Raw genomic sequence first — 22,762 nt, 5'->3', positions numbered from 1 at the left:
CCGAGCAATTTCAAATATTACAGGGAGAGCTGTAGTTACATCTGATGTGAGGATAAGCAGGTCATCGGCATATAGAGCTACCTTCCTCTCCCACCCTCTGTGACAAAAAGGACTGATGGCAATCTCTGTCCTCAGTTGTTGCGCGAGAGGCTCAATATAGAAGTCAAAATGGAGGGGGGAGAGCGTGCAACCCTGCCGTGTCCCTCTGGTTATACAAAAAGGGTCTGACAGCTCCCCGTTGATCAATAGGCTCGCCACTGGGCTACCATACAGCAGACCAACTGCACGACGGAATCCCTCCCCCACGCCCAACTTGGCCAAGGCCCCCGACAGGTAAACCCAATTAACCCTGTCGAAGGCCTTAGTTGCGTCCAGCGTGAGAGCGGTCAAGGACAAGTTCTGTGACACCGCGATATCTATTGCCCCTATTAAGTCGTACGTCAATTCGTATAACTGTCGCCCCTTTACGAACCCTTTTTGATCTGCATGAAGGACTGACGGGGCTACCAGGGCCAACCTAGCGGCCAATACTGTGGTGAAGATCTTATAGTCCACATTTAAAATTGATATTGGCCTGTATGATTCACAGGCATCTTTAGGTTTCCCAGGTTTCAAAATAAGCGTAATCGATGCATTGTCCCATGATGAAGGGGGGGTATAACCTTCAAGAAGAATCTGATTGAACAGCTTAGTGAGAAAGGGGGCTATCTCAGCCTCTAGAATTCTGTAGATTTCTGCAGGTAGCCCATCGGGCCCTGCAGCCTTTCCCTTCTTGCTTCTTTTTATGGCGGCCCTAACTTCTCCCTCAGTTATGGCACTATCCAAGAATTGGGACTGTTCATACGTAAGGCTGGGGAGATCCATGTGTCTTAGCCAGTCGTCGACCTCCTCCGGCCGTGTTCCAATGTCCTCCTTATAGATGGATTCGAAGAATTTCTTGAAGGCCTTCCTGATTTCAACGTCTGATGTGAAGGAATCATTACCCACATTAATGAAGGCTATGTTGTTCCGGACCTGGTCTGTTTTGGTCTTCCAAGCAAGCAATTTGCCTGCGCCTTCGCTATACTCAAAATGGGCCAGCTTGCTTGCCTGCCATCTCTGCTGCAATCTAAGATTCAATACTGAACCTAGATTGGCTTTCAGGGTCGCCATTTCCTTTCTTTGACTATCTATGATGGACTCATCTGCCCCAATACTAATATCGATGAGACTTTGGAGATTGATTATCCTTTCCTCAATGGAAGAGATTTGCTCCTTATACTGCTTCCTTTTGTATGATACTTCCCCTGTTATGAGACCCCTCAAAAACGCTTTAAACGCATCCCAGATGATCCTCGTAGTTGCTGAGTCATTGTTAATCAAAAAAAATTGTGTGACTCTAAATTGAGGTATGCCATGTCATAAGGAAATATTTCTCAAACAATGCATGTTACAGTTTATAGTAGACATATAACAATGCAATCAGTTAATCTACAGTGCTGTCACAGTTAAACCTAACAATATATATAAGGGAGTGTAAGTTGTTAGGTTTATATCTATTCCACATACACATAGTTAAAAATGCACTGGGCATATTCAGACCTTCATTATTGAAAATACAGTATTTTCACTGCCTTGCAATTGTGGCAGATTCCCCTGGGCCAGAGGGCCAGTTTTAATACCTGCACCTCCTACATCATTCATAGGTAAACCTGCTAACACACCAAAGAGGCATGCTACTGAGTAGAGGTAAGAGTGAATCTCAGTCTGCTAGGTACTAGTCCGGGGGGTACCTCGAACCTCTGTCTGCTAGGTACCTGTCCTCTTACATTGTAGTACTATAAGTGCATAGCGCCCACGGGCTCGCATAGATCCTTCTCAAATCTGGGTGCGACAACTGATCTGTCCCCATTGGCGAAGTTCAACAATGTGAACACGATTGCCTTCTCTACTGTCACTGGTTCTCCTCAGAGAGCATGCCAAAGAGGAGGGCCATGAATTGAAAGACTTTGACTATAAAAGAAGATGTAATTTATTCTCAAAACTATCAGCAGATCATCATTAGCGGTTGTACTTTAATAAATTGAGGTTCACAAGATTAACCTACAATAATATCACAGCCACTAGAGTGAACTAAACACTACATTTCAGGGTAGGTATATATCTATGATTCTTAACTTGACATCTATTTCCTTTGCCTTACACTGCAGTGTAGCATTAGGTCGATATATTGGTGAAGGATACTGCAATCAAGTATGTGATCCTTGCCACTACTTCCTCTCTATCATCTTATAACAGATCCTATTCATACACACAAAAGATAACTCAGTAGTACCAGAGCAACAAGAAAGTCCTAACTTGACTGCACTTAACTCCTTTATATTACTATGACTAAGTTCTGGCTTACATGCCATCAATTACCAGCTAGTATGGAACATGCAAAGAGATACTGTGACTCTATGATTGTCGGTCAATTATAGGACAACTTCTTCTAAACCCCTGAGTGGCCTTCAAAACATTTTTACTTCCCTCAAAAGTCACTTAAGAAAATACAATCTTCACCAATTAAATATGCCCTATAATGGTAGTAAGTCCCACAACTAAAATAATTCCCTCTAGAATACAATGCAGAGCTAAAGCAGGTTGCAATGTTTTATGGTTTAACCTCATGCGCGCTAGTGGAATTCCGCTCCTACGCTGAGATTTTCTAAAGCGCATGTTACGTGACGAGCTGGGCTCGTCATCAGCGTGCGAGGAGGCTACGCTATGACGAGCCCAGCTCGTCATCAGCGTGGAAGGGGTTAAGGGACTGTTCTATGGGGAAAAAGTGCCTTGTTCTTTTGCCTTCTAAAGGTATGATTAGGACTGTAGAAAGAAACTTACAAGTTATTACTGCCTCCTTATTTTTGTTCTCTTCATGTTTTTTATTGTAAAATTCAATAAAAAATGTCAACACAAAAAAAACCAGTGGTTAATGAATGCCTGTGTATGTCAGTGCTCAGCATCAACACTTAATTCACAATACTGGCACTGATTTATTGACAGTCCAACAGATGAGTGCTTAAAGTGTGCTGGTATATGCTTCTGCTTAGCACTGGCATATTAAAAATAATAATACCAGCGTGTTCAGCTTTGGGTGACCTTGAATAGACTAAATTGTCACATTTATAGGAGTGTGATAGTAGGTAGCATTTCTACTGGCATTTGGCAGTGTGGATGGTGTAAATTGCAGTGGCCTCCTTAATAATTGCTTGGGCCCTGGCTCTTAATGTTCACAATTTAAGACCTGATTAAAGCCATCTCTTCTAACCACATAGAAGCCCTTGCTTCTGCTAAGGAAGGCTTATTAGGCTGACAGGTGTTGTTTCATTTTGTGGTGCTTCTCTATGGAGCCTTTTTAATGAGTTATTACAAGTTGATATCCAACCAGAAAATCGCCTCAATCAGAATGTAATAGAATAACTATAACAAGACGGTCAGCACAGTTTTGAAACAAAAGCATCTTTCCTGAAGTGATATGGAATACTTAGAACCAGTCCATCACCAGTATGCCCTTTCCATGGGTATTTTCTATCTTTTATCAATTAATCATACAATATATGCATGGTTTCGGCATACTCTAATTGTTGGCAATGGACTGTAAAGCAAGCATGAAGTTGGGAGTTCTGTAGTAAATATCTTGGAAAATAAGCTAATTCCTCAGCATTCCACTATCTGTTCAGTTGTATTGAGGGTAACCTTTTGAGAGGTTGACCTAATCTTCCAGACAAATACAAAGTAAAATACATGCACGTGCAGTGCTTAATATCATAAAAGTGCGGTAAAAATGTTCAGTTGCTGTCCACAACCAGTTTATGTGAAAAGAATAACAATTAAGACAAATAATTCAAAGCTTGAGCAAAGCATGTGAAAGGGTAAAAAGTTATAGGATAAAGTGCAATAAGGGCAATAAAAAAGGTCGGGGGTCCAGTGGCGGCTGGTGACTTTTGAAAGTGGTAGGCGTCAAAGCATGAGTGAAGTAGCCACACGATCCCAAGGTCTGAGGTGCACAATGTATACTAAAAGCAGAAATCCTGGGCCCAATTCCTGCTTTCCCGCTTGACCAAAATGTGTGATCCTAAGCAAATATTTTATTTCACCAATCCTCCCTTTTCTTCATTATCATAGATGAGTGCACCTTAAAATACACAAGTTCAGGTGTATATGCTCTGCAGTAAGACATGTTATGTTTGATTTCATCAAAACTAAAGTTGCTCCATTTTAATGTTGCCAGGAAAAGATGGCCGCCTGGTAGGAGCTCCTGTGAAGAGCTCCCAGTGCTTGGGATCCCATTTCGGGCTTTATCCCCGTTAGCACCCACCAGCACAACGGAAAGAAAGCAGAAAGAGTAACTGAACGTATACGGGATCGCCTACTGACCGGATCTGGAGCCTGAAAAGCCCTGTGAGCAGACTTACGCCCCGGGAGCCTGCCGAGCCGACACTGCGGACCATCCTGCCTCCAGCCCAGCTTCAGAGCCAAGGCGGCACAAGAGGGCACCCCCGGCGCGTAGCAGTGGCGGCGAAAGCTCTGGGAGACTGCTCGAAGACACCGAAGGGCTGGGAGAGGTCCCCCCTCCCCCCGAAGACACCGAAGGGCTGGGAGAGCCCCCCCCTCCCCCCCCCGGTACATGGGCGCGGATGCAGAATCACCCCTCAGCAGCATTGGTGACCAAGAGGCATACTCGGCAGCATAGGAGCTTAGGAGAGTAGCCCCCATACCCCCTCGTAGAGGCGGCTAAAGCTCCGTGAGCCTGCCCGTGAACCTGCTGAGCCGGCTCCGCCCGCCCGCTCCATCGCAGCTGAGACTCAGGAGTGTTTTTCCTGATGGCTGAGTGAAGCCGGCTGCGCAACAACAAACGACCTACAACGACGCCGGAGGATTGCCAAGTGCCCCCTCCCCCCTCCCGACCAGGCCACGGTGGAGGACACCGGGTGTGCAAAACGGACTTGGCAGCCCCCCCCCCCCCCCTCCCCCCGCAGCACCGCAACACCGGAGACAGGACACGGGCTCTGGGGAGAGACGTGACCGGAGGAGGTCCCCAGGGGAGCGACTGAAGGCAGCACTGTGTCCAACAACCAACAAGAGCAGCAGATGCAGCAGAAGACTGGAGCCTGCCCCCCTCGGCTCTGTTAGATACCGGCTAATTACAACAACAAGAAGAGCAGCAGATGCATCAGAAGACCGGAGCCTGCCCCCCTCGGCTCTGCTGGATGCCGGCTAATTACCTGCGCTGCCCGCACGTTAACAAGTCCTGGAGCCATAATCTAAGCTGTGGGGGATTAATTACACACTATTTTCATACTTAGGCATTCGGAAGAGTCTGAGACACGTTATGGTTTAATTCAATGCTCCGGAAAAATACTGATGGCAGACTCAAAAGGGACACAGAGACTTAAGGTATTTATTTATTTTCTCCTTCCCGCCTGCAAACCTTAAAATACCACCTTTGTTTCAAAATGGCTGGAGCCATAAAACTGTAATAATAAATCCTCACCGGTACCTCTGTCCACGAGGCTCCGCAGATTAACTCCCCCACACAGAGATAAGCATTCCATCCAGCAAGCTGGAGCACTGCTGGTTTAGAGAGGAAGTGAAATTCCTTCCCCCTGCTCGTAGTAACAGCAACAGACAGAGGACTAATTTCCCCACCTCCACTGCTCTCACGAAGGGGAAAGTAACAGAGGACTACTGTCTCTAACCCAGCTTTGCGGCGGCCATTTGTGACTAGTCTCTCTCGGGCGGGCATCATTTTCATTTTCATTAGCTGAACAGACACTATGAACCTAGCTTTTTCGACTAATCTCAACTCTCTACTGTGCCCAGTTAGGTGTTTACTACATCTTGTGAAAGGATGTTTGCTGATTAGTGCAGTACTATTCCTCTACCTGTATGTTAAACTACTGTAATGCACTGATTCTAACTGCTACCTCATACATAAAAAAATGTCTGCCCATTGTTACAGTATTATAATTCTACCTATATTTTGAATATTTGTAATGCAGATTGCTACCCTATATATGAAAGCACTATCCCTATACCTGTATTTTAAACTTCTGTAATGCACTGATTCTGATTGCTACCTCACTTATGTAAGAATCTTAGCCTATTATTGCAGTATATATTCTGATTGCTACCTCATTTATGAAAGAATCTCTGCCTATTATTGCAGTATATATTTCTACCTATATTCTGAACATTTGTAATGCACAGATTGCTACCTCATATATGAACATTACATATACTGAACACTTGTAATGCACAGATTGCTACCTCATATATGTTGGTTGCTAACTAATGACATTTTCGATTCTATGATTCTAATTTTTGATTCATGTACATTATTGGCGGCATCTGTACTATGTTCCTTTATTCTATTTTATTAGTCCGACTGCTACCTCATAGACCTCACATCTCTGGTTGCCCACTAGTGACACTTCTGTCTCTATTTAAACATTCCGACTGCTACCTCATAGACCTCTCATCTCTGGTTGCCCACTAGTGACACTTCTGTCTCTATTTAAACATCTGTAATGCGCGGGCTGCTAGCTAATGTTGATTTTTGATTTTTGACTCATGTAAATTGTGGTTCGCACTTGTATCGTGCTCTCATCAGTATTATACCTTCTCCTTTATTCTGCACTACTCTGCACATTTTCCTCTACCTGCACCCACTCCTCCTCTTCTCTCCTGTTACACACCGACTACTACCTCATATACAATATACCTCTACTGTAGTATGCAATACTCTGCACAGTGCTACAACCTGCACCCACCCTCACCCTTCTCTACTCTCCTGTAATACACCAACTACTACCGCGTATAGTTCTGGATGCTCACTAGTGTCACCTCTGCCAACTAGGATCACTGTTGATCCATGTAATTGGTATTATACCTCTCTCTGTACTCTGCAATATACTGAATGCACTTGTTATACTGCATACTCTGTCACTTTGGTAACGCTGGCTGATCACTATTTTCACTCCAGTACCGTGTAACTTATGTATGTATATGTGCCTCTACACACTCTGATATCTGGGTTACTGACTGACCACTAGTACCAAATTGTTAATGTGTAGCGTACTTTACGTTTTCCTGTACATGTATACCATTATATTGCAGTCTCCCACACACACCTAAACTACCGCCCCATCATGGATCCTATCGACAAGCACACATATAAAATCAACTACCCACCGGCACTCACCAAAAAAGCCGCTAAACGCTTTTAACACAACTTCCTTAGGTCACACCATGAAACACCCTTTGCTGACACCTACTTCTCACCGGTCAATGGATCCCTGAACACTGATATCATCTTCCACACCACACGCAGAGCTCAATGGCAAAAGGCGTTCCACACCCTACTCACCGTCTCTTCCACCAAGAAATCCTCTCACAGCCTAACTCTTTCCATCACGCCATCCCAACTCTTTCCAGGCAGAGCCACCATCACCATCTACAATAACGGGATTGTCCTATCTCAATCCACAGACAGGAACCTGGAACTACTAGACAACTTGTTCCCGACTCTCATAGAGCACCTCTCCAACTCACGGAACAACATCTCAATTAGGGACACACCTATTACCCCGGACCCCCCATCTCCTACCCGCAACTCTTCTATCCCAGCTCAGCACCGGGCAGGTGACTCAAGCGCCTCAAACACTGACACAGCTTGCTCCCCCTCATACACCACCCACACCCCCACCCCTTCAACCAACTCACGGGCATCCACACTCTTCATCAACACTACTCACACACCTACAGATGGCCTCAACACCCCGCTCACCGCAGACGGCACAGCTCCTTCCCACAGCACACCTAACCTAGTTCAACACCAGAACAACACCCCTTTTTATAAATCCCCCTCTCTATCCCCCCCTATACTCAGCCCCCATTACCCTCGAACTAACCACGCAGAACACACATCCTCTCTCAATCTAACTACCCCCCCCCACAACAGGGCCACCTCCAATCTCATCTCCCCTCCTACTCTCAGCCCCCACTACCCGACCGGTTCCCCCACCACCACTATCAGTCTCCCAGACTACACCCTGATCCGCCCGCCTACCATCAATGCCCTCACCCAGACCGCCAACCTCCTACCTACCTCATCCACTCCTCTCCCGCCCAAAACGTCTCTCCCCCCTAACATCACCCAGTACACTAACACAACGCAACCCCGTTCGAACACCAGCCCTCCCTCCCATCAGCACGCGAATTCCCTAGTCGGTCATTCTCCTTTGACTACCACCCCCAACCCCACCCCCTCCTCCTCCACCTACCTCACGATGGACAACACCCCCTCCACCTACCCCACGATGGACAACATCATGGCCACTCTCTTCCAGATCAAAGAAGACATACACATCATCAAAGAACTACTCTCCATACACCCCACACATCCCTTACCCACCCCCACGCCCCGCCCCAAACTGGCCACTCCCCCCCCAGCAGACACCCTCACACACCCGCCCAAATTGGCCACTTCCCCTACGGCCGACACCCACACCCTACACCGGGCGTCAATACCTGTTCATAGTCGCAACTGCTGCCCTCGGCCTCCTCGCCGTCCCTGCAACCCCGCACACAACTTCACCTCCCAACCCATCTTGTCCCCCGCCCTCCCAATTAACTCTCCCACTCAACTCTCCCCCAACCGGACCTCAATGCCAGCTCGCAATCGCAACAACCGCCCTCGTCGTACCCACAACCCTATTTCTGATCTCGACACACTCACCCTTCTCCGCTCCTATGACCCAGCATCCCAAAATGACACAACCTCCCCACACCTCACCATCCCCTCGATACACTCAAATCCCCTTAGACCCCCCACACTAAAGAACAGATCCTCCATCCCCAATAACCTCAGAAGAGTCCCCCTCGCTCTTGAACCACCCACCACCCCCAGCACACCCAGTCTCAAATGCACCCTCCTCAATTGTAGATCGGCCTCGAAACATGCCGCCGCCATTGCAGAGCTCCTCTTATCGCGGGACCTCGACTTAATCATACTGACTGAAACCTGGCTAACTGAATCTTCTACACCTATAATGGACATTCTAGTTCCCCCTAACTACCACATTATCAGGCTCGACAGATCAGGCCAACTGGGGGGTGGAATCGCATGCATTTACAGGAACAACATCTCTGTTCGGAGAGCCAACTCCACCTCACTACCATCTCCAAATTCCTGTGAATACATCTGCCTCGACATTATCAGTGAGGGCAAACCGATATGCTCTCTTCACAACATTTACCACCCTCCCAGGGACAACTTCACCTTTTCCCAACAAATCATGGATATGATCTCAACCAATTCCGGGCGGCAGCTCACCCAAATATACCTTGGGGACTTTAACCTCCACTGGAACGATCGTAATGATGCGGTGGTAAATAGTCTTAAAAATTTCCTCGACGCCCTTAACCTCACCCAAATATGCAACAGCCCGACCCACGAGAAAGGCTCTATCCTTGACCTGATCATCTCCAAAGAGGACTCTGTCCTACTCGAGTCCATCCAACCCTGTGACTGGTCAGATCACCATATTATCACATTCTTCATCAATGAAAAAGTTAAAGTCAACCCGACTCAATTCCCCAATCCGAAAGTTTGGAAAAGAGACATGAAAAAACTCAACCCAGGCTCTTTGCCCCCCAACAGGCGCAATCTCCTTCTTCCACCGACAGATGATACGGACGTTCAAACCCTGACTGACCACTATCTCAATACCATGACCACAATAATTAATGAGGCTGCACCTATGCAGCTGAAAAGAGTCACCACTAAAATCTCCAACCCATGGTACGACGGGAGTCTCAATGACGATAGACGAGACATGCGAATGGCTGAACGTATCTGGAGAGCAGCTCCCTCTGCAATGCACCTAAAAGACCTGAAGAAAAAGAGAAACGCCTACTTCAGGAAAATAAAACGTACAAAATCAGACTTCTTCAGCCGCCAGCTCGACCAGGCAAAAAACAGACCGAGAAAACTATTTGAGCTTATCAGATCGCAATCCAAGGAACAACCCCAACCACTTAACACTGCGAGTAAAGCACCCTCCTGTGAAGACTTTGCTGCTTTCTTTATCCAAAAAACTGACAACATAAAAAGCGATCTCCTTATTGATGCAAGCCTCCATTCCAAACCCCAGTGCCCAGCAACCGCTGAACCAAAAAACAATGCTACATGGTCAACCTTTGGCACATACTCGGAAAAAGAAATTGGTAAACTGCTCAACACCCTGAAACCATCCAATCACCTCACGGACCCCTTGCCTGCCTCCGCAGTAAAAGACTTTACCCCTCTGCTTCTCCCTCTCTGGACTAAAATTGTCAACAGCTCTCTCCAACAAGGAAGCATCCCTGACTCCCTCAAAGTTGGTCAAGTCACACCTCTACTAAAAAAGCCCACAGCCGACCCCTCTGACCCCAACAACTACCGACCCATCACCAATATTCCCACTCTCGCCAAACTACTAGAAAAATGCGCACAACTACAATTGACTAATCACATTGAGCAATTTGATCTCCTCAACCCGCACCAGTCAGGCTTCCGAGCGGGACACAGTACTGAAACGGCCATGACGCACATAATTGACGACGCACTTCAAATGCTAGACCAAAACGACACTTGCCTCCTCATCCTTCTTGATCTCTCTTCAGCATTCGACACCGTTAAACATGAGAAGCTGCTAGAACTCCTAAACACAAGAATGGGCTTATCTGGAACTGTTCTCAAGTGGTTCACTTCCTTTCTTCACAACAGGACGCAGAAATTCAAGAGCAACAACCAGATGTCCTCGCCAATACCTGTAACGCTAGGAGTCCCCCAGGGCTCCTCTTTATCCCCAACTCTGTTCAACCTAGTCATGGAACCACTCACCACCTTGCTACAAGCATCCAATGTTCACTTTCACATGTACGCCGATGACACCCAACTTTATCTCAAATTACAATCTCCCAATGACATCCTGCTCCTGAACGCAACAATCAGATGCACCCAATCCTGGCTTGCCGATAATCACCTCAAACTCAATGCCCTGAAAACAGAGTTCCTTCTGATCTCACCTCCAGCTAAGAGCTCCACTGCTCAAACCTGGCTTAAACACCTAACTGCACTCAATGTCCAACCCACCATCGTGGACTCAGCAAAATCTTTAGGCATTACACTTGACACCAATCTCAACATGCAGCAACACATCAGCAAGGCAACTAAGGGCGCGAACTTCCAGATCAATACTCTGAGAAAACTTAAACCCTTCCTCCCAGCCAAAGACTTCCAAACCGCAGTACAAGCTATAGTCATCCCCCGAATTGAATACGGCAGCACCGCACTAGTCGGACTCCCCCTAACCACAACCGCACCCCTAAGAGCCTCCCTAAACGCTGCAGCGAGACTCATCACTGGGTCAAAAAAGCACTCCCACATTACCCCTGACCTGAGAGCCCTGAATTGGCTGCCATTTGAAGCCAGAATACACCTGAAAATCGCCTGCATGACACACAAGGCGGTTCACCTTAAATCACCCGGCTACCTCGCCCAGAAATTGACAATTTCTGGCGGAACCAGAAACACTAGAGGCACAAATAACCTTCTGCTGAAACCGCGAAGATTCCGGAAGGAAAAAACATATAAGCGCTCCTTCTCTGGAATGGCACCTAGGATCTGGAACTCTCTCCCTCCAGAAACAAGGCTTATCCCATCCACTACACTCTTTAAAAAAGAAGTAAAAGCTATCCTCATGGCTAAATACACTTGAACTAGTATCTAGAACTCTGTTAACACTGTACTACATGCTTCTACCTGCTTGACCCCTTTGCCTACTTGTATGAGTAGTCTCCCTCACATACCCCGTATGTAACCTAGTTGTACTGTTTGATTTATTGATTTATTTGTATTATTACGCCCCCATCATGTACCCCTCTATGTAACCTATTTGTACTGTTTTGATTTATTGATTTATTGGTATGAGTACGCCACCATCTATGTAAAGCGCTCTGATATCTGCAAAGATCATGTCCGCGCTATATAAAACTTTTTAAATAAATAAATAAATAAATAGATAAGAAACTAGGCCACATATACAGCAGGGACATATTAAGTATTTTTGGTGCCCTGGGCTAAAGGTATTATGTGGGCCCCTATTTGGAGAAGTTTTTGAATTTATGATCCAATTTAAACTCTTTCATGCCCACTTTGACCAGATCACTGTTCTAAATGTGTTTGTATCTAATATTCATGGATAGTGACGTTTGTTTTCAAAATTGTAAACAACAGCAGCTCCCTCATATTACTGCAAATAATCTCTGTAGCACGCTCCCATTTCTCATATGTGAGGTCCTGAGCCATCAGGCTCACAGGAGATGCTGATTAGGAGAAGTTCCTCATTATGTAGTATAGTCTTATGATGATTTTATACCATCTTTTTGAGGTGGAGGCATAATGAAACCTGCATGAGTGATTGAGTCCTTCACAGTAAGAGGAAAATTATGATGACTTATCTCCATTTATATATCAGACAATGTGCAATGTAAACACACTGCACTTTTACTGGCTATTACCAGGCAATATCAGCCTAGAACAATCGTAGAGAGAGGGTAAAGCATAAATGTAACTTACATATCATTATGCCTTACTTTCCATCTGTGAAATCAACTAGAAAACTCCAGCAGTGGCAAATATATCTTCCACTCAACAAGTCAAAGGTTATATTTCTTTATTATCAATCTAGCTTTTTTAGGCCTCTCTCTATAGGTCCCAAAAAAATGTTTTCTCCCAAAGAGTCTGAATAAGATAAACGGGATTAAAATAATCTATAAGATAGTGATCTGTCCCCTCTGTGTTTCATTAGAATCTTTGTTTTGCTCAGTCCTACTTCTTCCAACCCAGGGTAACAGTGGCAACAAATCTCCAAATATTTTAGTTCGGTTATGTTATCCTAAACTTCAATTTCAAACACTTATTTGATAACATTTTGTAAATACTACCCATATTGTGTAGGTTGGAGTCGCAATCACAATGTTGTTTCAAGGCCACTGTGTTCCATTCATGGACAATAACTACATAGGAGTGTCCAACAATTTGTATTATGTTACTTAAATTATCATGGAACCAATGCATGCGTGTATTTTAAATCTCTACAATATATTTGCCAATTAATGATGCACCCATCCCTATTTGTCTGCAAAAATGTCAACAATGGATTTGTAAGTCAAAAAGTCTGTGTAAAATAGGTTGCATGTTAAAATGTCACTGGTGTTGGTATGACGCGTGAAAGTTTGCTTGACAGAAAACACTGGTATTGTATGAAGAAAATGGACTCTGACATATAGTGTAATCACTGAATACAATTTACAGGTATTTTCAAAATATTTTAACCCATGATATGTAGATGCCAAACTCCAGCTCACTGTCGGTTTGCATTTGTTGCCGTTTTTTCCCCAACTTTCCATTCACTTTTTGTAAATGTTTTATATTAGCCTGGAGGGACGCCAAGATGCACCTCCTTAACCCACAATTGTTGCTTTTTCAGACATTGATGAGTGCAGCAATGGTGACAATCTGTGTCAGCGGAATGCAGACTGCATCAATAGCCCCGGGAGTTACCGCTGTGAATGTTCTGCAGGCTTCAAGCTCTCGCCCAATGGTGCATGTATAGGTAAGAATTGGGACATCTAAGCTGACGAAGTAACCTTATGTGTTTTATAGACCATCATTTCACATAAGAGAGGTGAGGGCGGCATTGTGAAAATGTGCTGCATATTGGCTACCTTTTTTTCTTGATGTAAGCTGATGTATATTTAAAAATATATTTAACTATGTTCATATAAGTGAATTTTATTATTTAGTTGGTTCTTTGTCCATGTGCTAAAACATTTTGATATGTATTTTCCACTCGCTAAATTACATTTACATTGTAAAATAAACTTCCGGGTTTAGCAGAATGAGAACTTTTTTACATCTTCGGAGCACATGATAAGGAAAGGTATTACTATTTGCCTACATGCATTTTGAGTACTTCGTGTATATACTTCTTATTATTTTATAACACAGGAGTTCATATTAAAGCACCTTATATTAGTTGCGATTTCAGTAAAACAGTGGCCCTTTTCACAAAAACATGTAGAAACATATGTTTTAACACGTAGAATTTAATGCCTACGTATGTATATACATTTCAGACTTTCTGAAATTCATAAGCAATGTGTGCAGATATTTTGACTGGCGTATACCTAGGATATTCCAGCCTGTATCTGCACATATGAAATACATACGTATATGTGCATCACTGGAAATTTGTATATGTACATGTTCATTTGCTGAGATATATATGTATCTTGATCTACTTTCTGTAGAAAAACTGTGTTGAGTTTCACATGTTCTCTTTGTGTACAGGTTAGGGGTCAGAGTTAAAAAGTCTATTTCACACTTCCACCGTGAAATCACAGCAATGTAAGCACTGCAGTGTGAAATCCACTAAGTAGGAACTGATTGATACACATCTAGGCTCTGCCATTACTGCTGCATAGTGCAAGACACTAAATATGCAGAGGAACTTTTCAGAGTAGAAAGAAGGCAGTTATTGTAATTCACTATGCAGTGGCTCATGATCGTGAGTCATACATTCTGACTCATGTGATAACCTTTGTGCTGCTGAAATGCAGCTCATTTGGTAGCATCCTACTGGCATGAGAAATCCAATGGTAGTGATTCAGCGTATCTTTGAGAAAAACAAGAATCGGCAAGATAAAAAGTGCACAGAAGAGAACATCACAAGGATACATATGGCAGTTGGGTGGCAGACCCGGATTACAACTTAAACTGACCTCCAGGAAGAAAAATTGGTGATCATTACTGCAAATATATAGCAAGGTGGGTGCATCAACAAACAGTACCATACCCTCTTCCTTCCCACAGGGCCTGCACATTCATTTCAGCCTTTCCTTCTTGCTGTTTGTCTCGTGTGCCTCTCCTCTCTTGTCTGTATGTTAACTTCTGTTACCCTTGGCCCCTCACCTCTGTCCTTTTCTGTCACTTCTGACGCCTATAACTCTCATGCACTTTTGTCATCATTTGCCCAATGTCTGCTTGCCTCTTCTGTGTATGGTACAAGAAATGTACGAAATCTTTCCTGTGTGAAGCTGATAGACAAGGCATTTTTGTTGCCATTCTGCACTTTTCTAACCTTGCTGTAACCCTCATTGCTCACCCACTTTGACATGCATTGTTGAATGGCAGTGTTGAGATATACCAAAGCAGATGATGGACGGAGTGTTGAACATTACAAGCACTCACCCCCAGGCAAATGATCTGGGTTTAATCCATCATCATTCTTTAGCTCACTCTGCCACCCCAGTTCAGACATGGCCATATGCAAATCAGTCTGACCCTGTGCCTCATGGGAACAGTCCAGCCCGAACTGCCAAGCCATGTCTTCCCTGGACCGGAAACCAGCATCCTGGGACCAGTTTCAGGTTCATAACCCTCATCAGCCAGGATATCTTGAATACAGTGGCAAAGTGAGCAAGGGACCCATGTCTGGGCATACCCTGCCAACTTAGGGCGAACAAAGCAAAACCAAAGGGGATGATGGACGGAGTGTTGAACATTGCAAGCACTCACCCCCAGTCAAACGATCTGGGTTTAATCCATCATCATTCTTTAGCTCACTCCGCCACCCCAGTTCAGACATGGCCATATGCAAATCAGTCTGACCCTGTGTCTCATGGGAACAGTCCATCCCGAACTGCCAAGCCAGTGTCGAGTTAAACTCCAGGTTACCTGCAAGCTGTCTTTAAACACTACCATCAGCCTCGGGCCAAGTTGGCAGCTGCAAACACCCTCAATGACGGTGATGAAATCCAGCTTCTGGGACTCTATATCCAGGCCAGAGATGATGACATTCTCATCTCTCAGCTCCTTCCAGCCTGGACATCTTCTAACTTCAGCTGACACTGGTGGTCATATTTCCATGACTGGACTGACTTGACTGTTCACTTCATGCTTCCCTTGCTAGAAGCAACTAATGCTAGTGCTACTCACACTCCTAGTGTTACCACACCACCAGTCAGCGTGGCATGACCTATGTTACCTCCCCAGGGTATTATCTGAACACACCTCTAATGAAGGCCCTTGTTGTACCTCCGCCTGTAGATATGTTGGGCATTCCACCAGAACACCTATTGATTTTTTGATGCTGCACCATATTTACAAGGGTGGCATTAATATAAGGCAGCACCAAAATTAAGACCAGGGAAAACCTGGTCTTACCCTGGCACAACAAGGAAAAATGTTTAATATCTCCTCGTTTTTGCTGTTTCCATGTGTGTTGTGTTGTGCGGCACACATGGAAACAGCAAAACGCCATTAATTGTTTATGTGCTGGAAGGTGTCCCTTCCTTCACATGAAGAATCATTTAAAAAATAAAATAATGATTTGCAATTTCTATGTGTGCTGCATTACGCAGCACACATAGAAGTTTGAAAATGCTATTTCGGAGTGTTTATGTGCAGGAAGGGGCACCTCATTGCAGGCACCCTTGCAAATCGTGCAAGGGTGCCTCCGTGGCGCTAGGCAGCTAAATTAGCACCAGCATAGGGGGAAACGCAAGGCTGCATCGTATTCTTGTAAATAAGTTGCAGCCCTGTTGTTCAGAAGTGGCGAAGCACAACATTAAGCCAAGAAGGCTAACACTGCGCTCCGCCACTTCCTTGTAAATATACCCCCAAGTTTGGTCTCTGGAATCCTAATTTAAAATCCTAACATATGGTAAAGTCGGGTTTTAAATTACCATTCTGAAAATGCCACTTTTAGAAAGTTGCAAAAACAACAAGTGATGGACTGAATGTGGATCAATGTCACACACTCCCCCAGTCAAAAGATCTGGGCCCAAATCCATCGTTTTTTTGCACTCCACACCACCCTGGGTTAGACAATGGCGATATGCAAATCAGCTCTGACCCTGTTGCCCCATGGGAACAGTCCAGTCCGAACTACAAAAGCCATGTCCTTCCCAGAACGGAATCAAGCATCCGAGGACCGGACCGGTTTCGAGGTAACACCTCTCATCAGCCCGGCTAGCTTGACTCCAAGTGGTGTGGAGTGCCTGGGACCCACGTCTAAGCATCCCCAGCGCACTTAGGGCGGCAATTGCAAAAACAACAAGTGATGGACTGAATGTGGATCAATGTCACACACTCCCCCAGTCAAAAGATCTGGGCCCAAATCAATCGTTTTTTTGCACTCCACACCGCCCTGGGTTAGACAATGGCGATATGCAAATCAGCTCTGACCCTGTTGCCCCATGGGAACAGTCCAGTCCGAACTACAAAAGCCATGTCCTTCCCAGAACGGAATCAAGCATCCGAGGACCGGACCGGTTTCGAGGTAACACCTCTCATCAGCCCGGCTAGCTTGACTCCAAGTGGTGTGGAGTGCCTGGGACCCACGTCTGGGCATCCCCAGCGCACTTAGGGCGGCAATTGCAAAAACAACAAGTGATGGACTGAATGTGGATCAATGTCACACACTCCCCCAGTCAAAAGATCTGGGCCCAAATCCATCGTTTTTTTGCACTCCACACCACCCTGGGTTAGACAATGGCGATATGCAAATCAGCTCTGACCCTGTTGCCCCATGGGAACAGTCCAGTCCGAACTACAAAAGCCATGTCCTTCCCAGAACGGAATCAAGCATCCGAGGACCGGACCGGTTTCGAGGTAACACCTCTCATCAGCCCGGCTAGCTTGACTCCAAGTGGTGTGGAGTGCCTGGGACCCACGTCTGGGCATCCCCAGCGCACTTAGGGCGGCAATTGCAAAAACAACAAGTGATGGACTGAATGTGGATCAATGTCACACACTCCCCCAGTCAAAAGATCTGGGCCCAAATCCATCGTTTTTTTGCACTCCACACCACCCTGGGTTAGACAATGGCGATATGCAAATCAGCTCTGACCCTGTTGCCCCATGGGAACAGTCCAGTCCGAACTACTAAAGCCATGTCCTTCCCAGAACGGAATCAAGCATCCGAGGACCGGACCGGTTTCGAGGTAACACCTCTCATCAGCCCGGCTAGCTTGACTCCAAGTGGTGTGGAGTGCCTGGGACCCACGTCTGGGCATCCCCAGCGCACTTAGGGCGGCAATTGCAAAAACAACAAGTGATGGACTGAATGTGGATCAATGTCACACACTCCCCCAGTCAAAAGATCTGGGCCCAAATCCATCGTTTTTTTGCACTCCACACCACCCTGGGTTAGACAATGGCGATATGCAAATCAGCTCTGACCCTGTTGCCCCATGGGAACAGTCCAGTCCGAACTACAAAAGCCATGTCCTTCCCAGAACGGAATCAAGCATCCGAGGACCGGACCGGTTTCGAGGTAACACCTCTCTGCTTAATTCAGAAACTCTGTCCATCACCACCCCCTGTTGTTTAATTATTTTGTCCACCATAAGCGTGGAAGGGTATACTCAGACGTGAGTCCCTAGCTCATTGCACCATCAGGATTCAAGCAAGCCGGGCCGAAGACGGCTGAAATGCCAGAAACCGGTCCCCGGTAGCTTGTTTCCTTCCCAGTGAAAGAATTGGCTTGGTAGTTTGGTTTGCCCTGTTCCCATGATACACTGGGCCAGGGACAGACTAATTTGCATATAGCCAGGTTCTGAGCTGGGATGGTGCAGTGAGCTAAAAAACGGTGTTGGATTAAGCCCTGATCTCTTGACTGGGTGAGAGTATTCTGCTTAATTCAGAAACTCTGTCCATCACCACCCCCTGTTGTTTAATTATTTTGTCCACCATAAGCGTGGAAGGGTATACTCAGACGTGAGTCCCTAGCTCATTGCACCATCAGGATTCAAGCAAGCCGGGCCGAAGACGGCTGAAATGCCAGAAACCGGTCCCCGGTAGCTTGTTTCCTTCCCAGTGAAAGAATTGGCTTGGTAGTTTGGTTTGCCCTGTTCCCATGATACACTGGGCCAGGGACAGACTAATTTGCATATAGCCAGGTTCTGAGCTGGGATGGTGCAGTGAGCTAAAAAACGGTGTTGGATTAAGCCCTGATCTCTTGACTGGGTGAGAGTATTCTGCTTAATTCAGAAACTCTGTCCATCACCACCCCCTGTTGTTTAATTATTTTGTCCACCATAAGCGTGGACGGGTATACTCAGACGTGAGTCCCTAGCTCATTGCACCATCACGATTCAAGCAAGCCGGGCCGAAGACGGCTGAAATGCCAGAAACCGGTCCCCGGTAGCTTGTTTCCTTCCCAGTGAAAGAATTGGCTTGGTAGTTTGGTTTGCCCTGTTCCCATGATACACTGGGCCAGGGACAGACTAATTTGCATATAGCCAGGTTCTGAGCTGGGATGGTGCAGTGAGCTAAAAAACGGTGTTGGATTAAGCCCTGATCTCTTGACTGGGTGAGAGTATTCTGCTTAATTCAGAAACTCTGTCCATCACCACCCCCTGTTGTTTAATTATTTTGTCCACCATAAGCGTGGAAGGGTATACTCAGACGTGAGTCCCTAGCTCATTGCACCATCAGGATTCAAGCAAGCCGGGCCGAAGACGGCTGAAATGCCAGAAACCGGTCCCCGGTAGCTTGTTTCCTTCCCAGTGAAAGAATTGGCTTGGTAGTTTGGTTTGCCCTGTTCCCATGATACACTGGCCAGGGACAGACTAATTTGCATATAGCCAGGTTCTGAGCTGGGATGGTGCAGTGAGCTAAAAAACGGTGTTGGATTAAGCCCTGATCTCTTGACTGGGTGAGAGTATTCTGCTTAATTCAGAAACTCTGTCCATCACCACCCCCTGTTGTTTAATTACTTTTAGAAAGTTGGCATTTTCTTGCCTTAGCTATTTGGTGCCTGCAGCCTGTCTCTGGTCACATGACTGGGTGTAGTTGGCAGTTGGGCTTCATATATTCCGCCTAGACAGCCACACACAAGGGGAGCTTCGGTGTGACTGAATGAGTCTTCACTGGCAGGATGTGAGGGAGGAGCTAGACCTACCCTCACTTACACCTGAATAGTCTGTATCCTGTCTCCACACAAAGGGCTTTATACCCCCTGTAGTTAGTCAACAGCCAGGGCAGAGAAGGCAGGTAATCTATGTACTTCAAAGGCATGCCTGTAGAAGTTTCTGCCCACTTCAAAGACACAGCTGTGTATAAAAGAAGGACCTCAGACACCACCACTTCAGTACACTTCTCGACCTGTGGATACCCTGCCAGGAAGAAGGACTGCTATGCTTCTGAAGTGCTGCTACTCTGCTGGACTGCACTCTGCTGGCCTCCTACTCTGCTGGCCTGAACTGTTGCCTGATGTCCTCTTATCTGGTTCAGAAGGACTGGACCTGCATCTCTTGACCCCAGGACACAGAGTGACTCCATGGGCTTGTTGCCTGGCCTTCTGATCTCTAGCCTCAGGGGCATAACAGGCTTCCAACCACCTGTGCCTGAACTCTGCCATCTGTGAGTCCACCAAACCTTGCGGTGCCAGCCCAGCCCTTTACCCTTGAAAGTGGGCCTTTACAGCTTGCCAGCGGAAATGATGCATAGTCTCTGCTGACTGAAGCATCACTGAGCAGAACCAAAGCATCTTCTTGGCTGAGTAGCGCATCCCTGAAAAGAGCTGATGTATCACCGCTGCAGCATGGATTAGACACAAAAGGCTTGCATCACTGCTGTAACCCGCATCTTGGGACCAGTGCTTCGCCTGTCAAACCACCTGTGCAGGATGCTTTCCCCAGCACAACTCCTTGCATCTCTCATCGACGGCAGCCTTAACAATGATGACAAAACTCTGCAATACTGCTTCAGGGCTCATTGGAATTGATGCATCGCCACAGCTGCACATCACATCCTTACACTGAACTTCGCTTCGCACACCCTTTCGATGAGTTCCTCAACATCGATGTAATAGGATTTTGCACCGCAGCCTCTCCACATCTCGGAACGTCTGCATCGCCTCAGCTGCGCATTGCATTTTTTAGGTGGATCTAGGTAGTGCTCTGCAACAGGAATTAAGGTACTCAGTTCAAGTGGTTTAACTGGGTTCCTGTAGCCAGCCAGTGCTCCATCGCGGTCGGCCAGAACTTTTGGCTTTGTCCCAGTCCGGCGCGACCCGATATCCCCAATAGATCTTTGTGCTTTTTGATACTATCACTCACCATAAACATTTAAAAATCAATATCTCTGGTTCTATTAATTGGATTTTTGTCATTTCGGTCTTGTTTCATTCATTAAAGTCAGATCTATGTTTTTACTTGGTGTGGGATCATTTTGCATGGTGTTTTTACTGTTTCACTGTTTGAAGTGTTGCACAAATACTTTACAAACTGCCCCTAAGTTAAAGCCAGATTGCTATGTGCCAAGCTGCCATAGGGTGAGCGCAGGTTAATTTAGGGTTTGCCTGCCCCTTACCCATACTAGGATTGTGGTTACTGCCTGACCAGGGCTCATACAGACAACCAGTAAAGCAATTTTTAACATTATTTATCTCAAAGGTACAGATACGAGACTTTTTCATTGGCTTATTTCCTATCTTGGCTCAACAACTAGAGATACTTTGCTACCCGAATATTAGACTCTAGCACTTGGTTAAACACCGAGGGGCTTATTTTCGAGCACCCTGCACCACCGAAGAGTCACTTTATTTGAAACTCTTGCTCGGGAGACCTTTATGGGCATTGCAGTGGATTTTCCAACACAACACCCAAAGATTTTGATGGTGCCCCAGATTTACAAGATCAAGTAAACCTGGGGAAGCGGCAAACCCTTACACCTCCTGAGATGAGGTGTAACGAAGAGAATGTATTTCTTCTTGTTATTTCCTCTTACTATGTGTACCGCATTCTGCAGCACACATAGAAAGAGGAAACTCCCTCTAAGGATTGTTTCTGTTCAGGAAGGTGCCCCCTCCTGCACAAAAACAATTCTGCCGACAACACGGGCACCCTTGCATCATGTTGCAAGGGCGTCTGCATTAGAGCTAGGCAGCAGAAACAGCTCCATCACAGGGAGAAAGAACAGGAATGCACCATATTGCTTAAAAGTGGTGCACTCCTGCCCTTTCACTTTGGCTTAGGGTAGCGCAGTAAGATGACTTTCTTAGCTGCCCTACCCCAAATCTCTGTAAATAAGCGCCTGAGTAAAGAGTAAGCATGTAAGTAAAACTAACAGCTAATCATGCCTGTTTGAGCCAATTAAGAGACTGCAGAAGAGGAGTTGAATGGATAAACTGCAGTAATATGGGGTCCCGTCAGACATGTTTCTGAATTAATCTGTAGTATAGTTTTTTTTAAACCTTTCTTTATAAATTGGCGTCTCCGGTAAAATGCAAAACCGATAATATGATTTCGTAGTCCACCGGAGAATTCTACTCCTTTCACCGACATGATGTGATACTGTACTCTGGATTAAACTGCATTTCGAAAGACTTCTGATGTATGCCATGTGTACTTTTTCCCATAGATCGCAATGAGTGTCAAGAAATTCCTAATGTCTGCAGTCATGGGGTTTGCGTGGATACACAAGGAAGTTACCAATGTATATGTCACAATGGTTTCAAAGCATCTCGAGACCAGACCATGTGCATGGGTAAGTACAGGAAATGCCATACATTGCATGAATATTTACGTGGTTGCAAACCGTGGTCACCTTTCGCACTCTGTGTGTATCGCTCATGTAGCAAAGCAAAACTATTTGTTCAAAATGAAATGTAAAATATATTTT

The 22,762-nt window shown here is 45.7% G+C and overlaps 1 protein-coding gene across 1 annotated transcript in view; it reads left to right on the top strand.

The window, feature by feature from the left end:
* FBN2 (fibrillin 2) overlaps nt 1-22,762 on the top strand; it is a 1,183,434-nt gene that overhangs the window by 1,072,641 nt on the left and 88,031 nt on the right. The window contains exons 44-45 of the mRNA XM_086961117.1: nt 13,560-13,685; nt 22,502-22,627. Of these exons, the coding sequence (XP_086817243.1) occupies nt 13,560-13,685; nt 22,502-22,627 (252 nt within the window). The remainder of the gene's footprint in view (nt 1-13,559; nt 13,686-22,501; nt 22,628-22,762) is intronic.

The sequence above is a fragment of the Lissotriton vulgaris genome, chromosome 3_1 (assembly GCF_964263255.1).
Source record: "Lissotriton vulgaris chromosome 3_1, aLisVul1.2, whole genome shotgun sequence".
NCBI lineage: Eukaryota > Metazoa > Chordata > Amphibia > Caudata > Salamandridae > Lissotriton > Lissotriton vulgaris.
The sequence above is the reverse complement of the archived record's forward strand: the minus strand, read 5'-3'. Positions and strand labels throughout refer to the sequence as shown.